Source organism: Priapulus caudatus, unplaced genomic scaffold, assembly GCF_000485595.1.
Source record: "Priapulus caudatus unplaced genomic scaffold, Priapulus_caudatus-5.0.1 Scaffold1597, whole genome shotgun sequence".
NCBI lineage: Eukaryota > Metazoa > Priapulida > Priapulimorpha > Priapulimorphida > Priapulidae > Priapulus > Priapulus caudatus.
Genome location: NW_014578658.1, coordinates 67565 through 78413, shown reverse-complemented (window position 1 = coordinate 78413; position 10849 = coordinate 67565). Strand labels below are relative to the sequence as shown.

At 28.2% G+C, this 10849-nt stretch overlaps 1 protein-coding gene and 3 pseudogenes across 1 annotated transcript; all 4 read left to right on the top strand.

Moving 5' to 3' along the window:
• The first annotated feature begins 1821 nt into the window (after positions 1-1821).
• Positions 1822-3125, top strand: LOC106817107 (annotated as a pseudogene).
• Positions 3126-3145: 20 nt separating this feature from the next.
• On the top strand, positions 3146-3829 carry LOC106817109 (cytochrome c oxidase subunit 2-like). The gene is given in 4 exon segments (XM_014821759.1): positions 3146-3495; positions 3497-3655; positions 3657-3731; positions 3733-3829. Coding segments are annotated over 4 exon segments (612 nt in total). The 5' UTR covers positions 3146-3213; the 3' UTR covers position 3829.
• Positions 3830-3959: 130 nt separating this feature from the next.
• Positions 3960-5556, top strand: LOC106817108 (annotated as a pseudogene).
• Positions 4784-5535, top strand: LOC106817106 (annotated as a pseudogene).
• Positions 5557-10849: the final 5293 nt, after the last annotated feature.

Here is a 10849-nt window from a genome sequence, read left to right as displayed (position 1 = left end):
AAAATAGGCATAACATTGAATGCTGTTAGGCGAAATAGATTGATCTTTCTTTAATACTCTTTAATAATTTATATTATATCTTTAAATTGAAAACTTAACGTGTTTTACACCATAAGAGCTAGAAAAATAACGGAGTTAAACCGCTAAGACTAAAAGTTAGCAGCTTTTGTCTATCCTTTTTTCTTTATATTATGCCTGAAAAAGGGCTACTTTGATAGAGTAGAATATGAGGGTCAGCCCCCTCTAATATTATAAAGTAATATTTTTATATTTCTAAAGAATCAAAGTTCTTTGTGCTATTACACTAACTTATAGATAAGGTAAGCTAATTAAGCTATTGGGTTCATACCTCAATTATAAAGGTTACAACCCTTTCTTTATTAATGTTTATTCTACCACACCATATTTTATTCTTATTTATTCTGTTATTTAGAACAACCATAGTTGCATGTTCTAACTCCTGATTTTCAATGTGATTAGGGCTAGAGATAAATATATTATCTTTTGTAACTTTGTTAATACAGAGTTAATATACGTGAGACTGAATCTGGTATTAAATATTTTCTTTGTTCAAGTATTAGGTTCTATTGGGTTTTTATTTTGGGAGTCTAAGATTAGTTGTTCTGGTTTCTTCTTCTCTTTTAACGAGTTCTTATGAACCTACTTATTTTTTTTTCACTCTTATTAAAAATTGGTGTTGGACCTTTTCATTTTTGATTTCTGGGGTAATAGAAGGGATTTAATATAATTTAATTGTGGAATATTAATACATGACAAAGTTAGGACCTTTTTGTATTTTTGATTGATTTACAAACTCAATTTATAAAATCTGTTTAGTAGTTTTCGCAATAATCTCTGGGTTAGTCGGAGGACTAGGTGGTCTCAATCAACAAGCTTACGCAAACTTAGCCTATTCATCAATTGGGCACCTTGTTGATACTTGGAGCTATTTTTATTTCCAATACTATCTGAAAGACTTATTTTTTTTAACTTATAGTTTTTTAAGACTAAGATTTGATTTTTAATTTTATTTTTTCATGGGATTACTCATATTAATCAAGTATTTTCCTTTGGGTGAGAAAACAACTGATAGTTTAATAATTATAATAATATTTTTATCCCTGGGGGGTCTACCCCCATTTGGGGGTTTTTAATAAAATGAGTTGTTTTAATGGGTTTAGTTAAATGGGCTATTTCTTTTAAGAACCATTCTAATTTCAAAGAAGTTTACTGAATCTTTTTTATTACCTGCGTGTTTGCTATTCATTAGATTAATAGGAAGAGATGTACCTTTATGAGTATCAATAAACACAGAACTATATTTCCATTTGGGGTAGTATTGTCAGGTAATAGAATTATTATTCTGTTTTAGCTCTTCTTTATTTTAATATTAATATAAAATTTTAAGTTATAAAGACTATTAGCCTTCAAAGCTAAACGAGAGAAAGAAGTCTCAAATTTTAAGCTCTAGCAATAATGCATTTTTTAGAATTGCAGTCTAATGTATTTTTTTTACTATAAAGCTCTGATAGAAAGAGATTAATCTCTGTTGGAAGATCTACAGTCTTCTGCTTACTCTCAGCCATTCTACCGCGATGATTTTTTTTCAACTAATCATAAGGACATTGGACAATATATTTAATTTTTGGATTTTGATCTGCCATAGTTGGTTCAGGGTTAAGTTTAATTATTTCGAGCTGAACTCGGGGCAAGCAGGCTCCTTCTAGGAGACGATCACCTATATATGTGATTGTTTACTGCCACGCATTTGTAATAATTTTTTTTTATAGTATGCCTATTTTAATTGGGGGTTTTGGGTAACTGAATGCTTCCATTAATATTAGGAGCACCAGACATAGCCTTTCCACGATTAAACAATTTAAGTTTTCTGATTATTACCACCCCTCATTAACGCTTCTTTTAGCCTCTTCTTTAGTAGAAGCAGGTGTGCCGGGACTGGTTGGACTGTTTACCCCTCTAGCTAGAAATATTTGCTCACGCCGTGGCTCTGTAGATTTAGCAATTTTTTCTTTACATTTAGCAGGTGCTTCTTCCATTTTAGGGGCAGTAAATTTTATTACAACAGTGATTATATACGTACTGAGGGGGATAGTTTTGAGCGATCCCGCTTTTTTGTTTGAGCAGTCAAAATCACAGTTGTTTTACTTCTTCTTTTCACTCAGTCCTTGCTGGGCAATCACTATATTATTGACAGATCGAAATCTAAATACTTCTTTTTTTGATCCTGCAGGAGGAGGAGACCCTATTCTGTACCAACATCTTTTTTGATTTTTGGTCACCCTGAAGTATATATTCTTATTTTACCAGGCTTTGGAAATTGTCTCACATATTATCAATCATCAAAGAGGAAAAAAAGGAAGCATTTTGGTAACCTTGGTATAATTTATGCTATACTGGCTATTGGGGTTTTAGGATTTGTTGTATGGGCACACCATATATTCACAGTAGGTATAGACGTTGACACGCGTGCTACTTCACTGCTGCACAAATAATTATTGCTGTACCAAACAGGAATTAAAATTTTTAGCTGATTAGCAACCCTCCATGGAACACAAACTACAGTTTTGACCCCCCTTCTTGAGCTTTAGGATTTGTATTCTTATTTACAATGGGGGCTTACAGGGGTTGTCTAGCTAAACTCTTCGATTGATATTATGTTTACACGATACTTACTATGTAGTAGCTCACTTCATTATGTCCTCTCTATGGGGGCTGTTTTGCAATTATTGGAGGTCTTACTCTTTGATTACTCTAATTTTAGGTGTCTCTTTACATGCTCGATGATTAAAAATTCAATTCGTTATTATGTTTTTTAGGAGTCAATTTAACATTCTTTCCTCAACATTTTTTTAGGATTAAGAGGAATACCCCGTCGTTACTCTGACTACCCAGATGCTTTTTATTAAATGAAATGCTGTCTCATCAGTAGGGTCTATAATCTCTATTATGCTGTATTGATATTAATTTTTATTATTTGAGAAGCTCTAATCTCTCAACGTAGTCTAGTGTTTGGATGCCAAAAAAACACAACATCTGTTGAGTGACAACACGACTTCCCACCATCAGAACACACATATACAGAATTAGCAATTTAACTAATTAATCAGATTAAAAACCTGAATGGCCACATGAGGGCAACTTATATTTCAAGATAGCGCGTCTCCATTTAATGGAACAACTAATTTTTTTTTCATGATCACATTTTATTTGTATTTAATTTTAATTACAGTAGTAGTAGGCTATTTTATAATTGCGATTATAACTAATTCTTACATTAATCGATTTATACTAGAAGGGCAGGAAATTGAAACGATTTGGACCATTATTCCAGCAATTATTTTGATTTTCGTTGCGCTTCCATCCCTTCGTCTTCTTTATTTATTAGACGAGGTAAACTCTCCTTCCATTACTATTAAAACAATCGGTCATCAGTGATATTGAAGATATGAATATTCGGATTTTAACGAATTAGAATTTTGACTCTTTCATAATTCCATCAACTGACTTAGAAGAAGGTCAATTTCGACTATTAGATGTAGATAGCCGCCTTATTATTCCTATGGAAAATAAATTCGTGTATTTGGTAACTGCTGCAGACGTTTTACATTCATGGGCTATCCCTTCTATAGGAATTAAAAGTAGACGCAGTTCCTGGTCGACTAAACCAATTATCATTCTTTCTCATCCCGACCGGTGTATTTTACGGTCAAATGTTCAGAAATTTGTGGTGCGAATCATAGCTTTATACCTATTGTATTAGAAGTAGTTGATACCCCTTCGTTATCAAATGAGTTTCTGCTAAACTAGTCACTAAGTGGCTGAGAATAAGCACTGGTCTCTTAAACCAACTTACGGTAAATTACCCTTAGTGAAGAAAATTTAGTTTAAATAAAAACATAGACCTGTCTAGTCTAAATTGTCTATAGACATTTTTCTTCATTCCTCAAATATCACCATTAATATGAAGTTTACTATACCGTATAGTGTAATAGTTATGCTAATGTTTTCCGTCACAACCTATTTTAAATTTATTTTAATCACTAAATCATCTGATTTTTTTAACACACAAAAACTAAATTTTTTTTTACAATGATAAGTGGTTTGTTTTCTATTTTTGATCCATCAACAGGTTTTGGGTTATCTTTAAATTGAATTGCTTTACTCATTGGTTTATGCTTTTTACCACTATCCTTCTGAGTGTTACCTACACGTTGAATAGTAAGCTGAAGTATAATTAACAAAACGGTTTTAAAAGAATAAGATCTCTCTTTAGCTCTTCTTCCCCATCAGGAATAAGTGTTTTGGTACTAGGCCTATTTTTGATTTTATTATTTTTAGAAATTTCTTAGGGTTGTTTCCCTATGTTTTTACTAGTACCGCTCATATTTTAGTAACTCTGAGCCTTGCTTTTCCAATATGAAATAGGTTTTATATTATTCGGTGACTTTACACGCCCCATTGATATATTAGCTCATTTAGTCCCAGAGGAACTCCCACAATTTTAATAATATTTATAGTTTGCATTGAAACAATTAGAAACCTAATCGCCCAATCACACTCTCTGTCCGACTAGCAGCAAATATAATTGCCGGACACTTCTTTTGACGCTTTTAGGAAGCAAGGAGTGAGAGCTAGTATAGTTATTTTAACTCTTATTCTAGTGACTCAGTTCTTCCTACTTCTTTTAGAAGCTGCAGTAGCAGTTATCCAATCCCTATGTTTTTGTAGTTAACAACTTTTATACTCAGCAGAAGTTTATTAAATGACTGGACACTTTCATCCTTACCACTTAGTAGACCAAAGTCCTTTGACCACTAACGCAGCTATTGGGGCATTTGGGTTAACAGCCGGGTTAGTCAAGATTTCATAACAGCAACTTTAATTTGTGTTTTATTGGGTTTATTTATTATTATTTTAAACTATATTTCAATGATGACGAGATGTGAGACGAGAAGGCACACTTCAGGGACTTCACACAATGCAGTAGAATTTGGGCTTCGATGAGGATAATTCTATTTATTTTATCAGAAGTTTATTTTTTTTTTCTTTCTTCTGGGCTTTTTTTCACAGAAGTTTATCTCCAACAATCGAATTAGGGTCTTGCTGACCCCCAGTCGGTGTTGATGCATTTAACCCATTTCAAGTACCTTTATTAAACACAGCTGTTTTATTAGCTTCAGGAGTAACTGTTACCTGAGCACACCACAGATTGATCGAAAGTACTTCAATGAAACATCATATGCGCTCTGCTCACAGTTATATTAGGAATCTATTTTACTATTCTTCAAGTATTGAATATTATCAAGCACCATTTTCATCGCCGACTCTGTTTATGGCTCTACATTTTTTGTAGCTACCGGATTCCACGGGCTTCATGTATCATCGGAACGACATTCTCTTAATTTGTCTTTTCCGCCACACACTTATCACTTTTCATCTAACCATCATTTTGGGTTTGAAGCAGCCGCTTGATACTGACACTTTGTTGATGTTGTATGACTCTTTCTTTCGTGAGAATCTATTGATGAGGATCTTGTCTTTTTAGTATATATAAGTATCATTGACTTCCAATCAATAGGTTTTAAATAAAATTAAAAAAGATAATGACAATATTCTTTATTTATCTCTTGTTTGTTTTATTTGTTGCTATTGCAGTAGCTGGGACAGCTATTCTTGTCTCATTTAAAAGTAACAAAGATTTTGACAAATTATCACCCATTTGAGTGTGGGTTTTGATCCCTTAAAATCGGCCCGTACCCATTTTCTTTACGATTTTTTCTAGTAGCAATAGTATTTTTAATCTTTGATGTAGAAATCACATTAATTTTACCTATCCACTAGCCCTAAAAACTAGTGAACACAACACAATAGTAATAATAATGGGCATTACATTTATAATCATCTTTACTTGTAGGGCTTTTTCACGAATGAAGCCAAGGAGCATTAGAATGAGCAGAATGGTTTAGTATTTAAACTATAAAATATGATTTGCACTCATAAATTGGGCACTCTGCCCTAAACCAGGCCTATAATTTTTTTTTTCTTTTTTTTTTTTTTGTTTTTTTAGCAGTAGAGCAACTGCCGTTTCGACCCAGAAGAGAAATGGAAACATTATAGGTTGGGTAGATAAGAGCTTGAATAAGCAGTGATTGTTAATCAAAGAGTGGGAAGCTTAAGTCCCTTTATCTAAAAATGGTTTGTGTAGACTAAATTTCATTTTAAATGACAATACTTATATATACATATATATATATATTTGCATTTGTCTGGGTATCTACAATGAGTTTACATACGTGTGTTATTTTTATAAAAAGTTATAAATCTTTATAAAAACTAAGGTATAGTGTTAAATTTATATGCTTTATAAAATAATACTATAATAACGTTAAAGTTATAAAATCTTTATAATATAAAACTATTAAATAAAACTATCATACGTTATAAATTTATAATCTTTATAAAAACTGTAGACGTATAGGTCGTTAAAATTATATGCTTTTTAGTAAAAATAATACTATAATACGTTAAGAATTATAAAAATCTTTAATAATAATAAAACTATTTAAATTCAAACATATAATATAACCCCTGTTAAAGTTATAAAATCTTTATAAAAACTAAGGTAATAGGTGTTAAATTTAATATGGCTTTTGATAAAAATTAATACTCATGATAACGCTTAAAGTATAAAAATCTTTATAAAAACTAAGGTATAGGTGTTAAATTTATATGCTTTTATAAAAATAATACTATAATAACGTTAAAGTTATAAAATCTTTATAATAATAAAACTATTAAATTAAACTATAATAACGTTAAAGTTATAAAATCTTTATAAAAAACTTAAGGTTATAGCGTGTTAGAATTTATATGCCTTTTTATAAAAAATAGTTACCATAATACGGTTTAAAGTTATAAAATCTTTATAATAATAAAATTATTAAATTAAACTATAATAACGTTAAAGTTATAAAATCTTTATAAAAACTAAGGTATAGGTGTTAAATTTATATGCTTTTATAAAAATAATACTATAATAACGTTAAAGTTATAAAATCTTTATAAAAACTAAGGTATAGGTGTTAAATTTATATGCTTTTATAAAATAATACTATAAATATGTAAATTTTCCGTGAACATATGAGTATTATCACTTAAAATGTAATTTTAATCTACAAAAAACAACTTATGACCCCCGGAAACAAAACCAAAAGATAAAAGGGATAAAGGCGACAAAAAACCATGGGCCCAGCAGCTTTTCTTTTTTAAATTAGAAAAGCTGCTAGCATAATTATTTAAGTAAATAAATACCATTATTTTTATATAACACATATAATTTCATATATATATAATACATATATATATATATATATATATATATATATTAGTTACTTTATATCATATATATATCCACTATCATACTCATTCACTCTCTATACTATAATATATTTTATCTGTTGCCTTATTTCTATTACTATATATTATATATAATATATATAGTAACTATATACTAATATTCCATATTTATATATAATATATATATATATATAGCTATATCATATACTACTATATCAGCCTATTATATATATTATATGTTACTATATACTACTATTACGTATTTTATAATATATACTATATACCCTACTATATATCTACTATACTATATCTCATTATCCATACTATCCTGCTCTCTAGCTACCCCCCTCACCTACTCATCTACTCCATAACCCCAACTTTTACTCACTTACCTACTCACCTCCATACATTACTATCCCTATATCTACATACTCTATACTTCACCTTCCTACTACACTTCATACCTACCCTCGACTACCTACCCTCACCCTCATCCTATACCATACTACTACTACTTCACCCTCTCCCCCTCTCCCGCCTCCAGCCCCCCATACTGCCTCCTCCCACTCATATACTATCCCCATCTATACCTATTTATACTACCTCATCACCTCACTTACACCTATACTCCCCATCTACCTTATCAATACTCATATTATATTATATATATACTATATTATAATATGAGTATATTTATATATATCACATATATTATATCACTCTCATAATATTTATATATATATATATATATATATATATATACTATATACTCTACTATATATGATTATATATCATATATATATATATATTATTATATATATATATTATACCTATATATATATATATATATATACAGATATGATTATATATATATAGATATACTACTATATATATATATATATTATTATTACTATATATATATATTATACTATATATATATATATGTATTATATATATATGAAATTATATGTGTTATATAAAAATAATGTATGTTTACTTTATCCTTACAACCTCATCTATCCGCCCCTAGCAGCTTTGCCTCAATTTCACCAAAAACCGAAAGTGCTGGGCCCCCATGGGTTTTCTGGTATCGCCTCTTATTCCTTTTATCTTCTTGGTTCTTGTTTCCGGGGTCCAAGTTGTTTTTTGCTAGATCTAAAAGTTACCATTGTTTAAGTGATAATACTCATATGTTCACGGAAAATTTACATATTTATGTATTATTTTTATAAAAGTTATAAAATCTTTATAAAAAACTAAGGTATAGGTGTTAAATTTATATGCTTTTATAAAAATAATACTATAATAACGTTAAAGTTATAAAATCTTTATAATAATAAAACTATTAAATTAAACTATAATAACGTTAAAGTTATAAAATCTTTATAAAAACTAAGGTATAGTGTTAAATTTATATGCTTTTATAAAAATAATACTATAATAAACGTAACAGTTATAACAACTTTATAAAACTAGGTATAGTGATTCTAAATTTATCCTGCTTATTAGTAAACATAATACTATGAATAACGGTTAAAGTTATAAAACTTTATAATAATAAAACTATTAAATTAAACAGTATAATAACCGTTAAAGTTATAACAATCTTTATAAAAAATAAGGTATAGGTGTTAAATTATATTGCTTTTTATAAAAATCAATACAGTATAATAACGTCTAAAGTTATAAAATCTTTATAAAAACTACAGGATATAGGTGTTAATTATATGCTTTTTATAAAAATAATACGTATAATAACGTTAAAGTTATAATATGCTTTATAAAACACTAACGTACTAGGTGTTAATTTTCATTATGACTTTCTTATAAACATAATACTTGATAACCGTTAAAATTATAAAATCTTTATTAAAACATACAGGTAATAGGTCGTTAAATCTTATATTGCTTTATAAAAATAATACTATATAACGTTAAAGTTATAAAATCTTTATAATTACTAAAACTATTAAATTAAACTATAATAACGTCTCTAAGTTATCAAAATCTTTATAAAAACTAAGGTACTTAGGTGTTAATTAATTATGCTTTTATTAAAAGATCAATCACTACTCAATTACACGTTAAAGGTTATACAAACTCTTTATAATAATACAACTATTTAAATATAGAGACTTTACATCTATCGTTCAACAGTCTATAAGATCTGTTATAAACAACTAACGGTACTTAGGTGTTAAATTTATTGCTTTTATAAATAATACGTATACATTAACGTTAAGTTATAAATCTTAGTTAAAAATAAGGTATCAGGTACGTTCAACTTTATTATGCTCGTTTATAAAAACTATATACATCTATAAACGTTAAAGTTATAAAAATCTGTATAAAAAACTAAGGGTATAGGTGTTTAAATTTTATAGTAGCACTTTATACAAAATAATACTATAATACGTTAAGTTCATAAGAATTCTTTATAAAAATAAGGTATAGGTGTATAATATCTTATATGCGTTTTATAAAAATCAAATACTATAATAACGTTAAAGTTATAAAGTCCTTTATAATAATAAAACTATCTAAATTGTAAACTATAATAACTGTTAAAGTTTAAAATCTTATAAAAACTAACGCGTATAGGTGTTAAATTTATATGCTTTTATAAAGCAATAATACTATGAATAACGGTAAAGTTATAACAATCTTTATAATAAATAAAACTCACTGTATATAAATCATAATAACGTTAAAGTTTTAAAAATCTTATAAAAAACTAAAGCGGTATACGCGCTCTTAAATTTTTATATGCTTCTTATAACAACATAATAGTACTTAATAGACCGTTAAACGTTATAAAATCTCCTTTATAAAAACTCAAGGTATACGGTGTTAATATTATATGCTTTTTATTAACCAAATCAATACTATAAGTAACCGTTAACGTTATAAAATCTTTATAATACTAAAACTATTAAATCTACCTTATAGACGTTAAAAGTTATCAAATCTTTACTTAAAAAAACTAAGGTATAGGTGTATCAAATTTATATGCTATTTATAAAAATATACCTCTATAATACGTTAAAGTTATAAATCTTCTATAATAATTAAACTCCTTAAATTAAGAACTATAATAAGTGTAAAGTTATAAACAATCTTTATAAATAAGGATAATAGGTGTTAAATCTTATAGTTGCTTTTACTTTAAAAATAATTACTTATTAAGCTATGGCTAAATTTCCGTTGAAACATATGACCGCTATTATCACTCTAAAATGTAACTCCTCTTAATCTGACAAAAATTTCACTACTTATGACCCCAACGGAACAAAACAAAAGATAAAAGGAATAAAGGCGACCAAAAACCATGGGCCCAGCAGCTTTTCTTTTTTAAATTAGAAAAGCCTGCATAGTTCACTTCATCTATTCTAGTAAATAAATACCATTGATCTTTTTTACTCATAACACATACTTAATCTTGCATACGTACTATATATAATAACTATATACT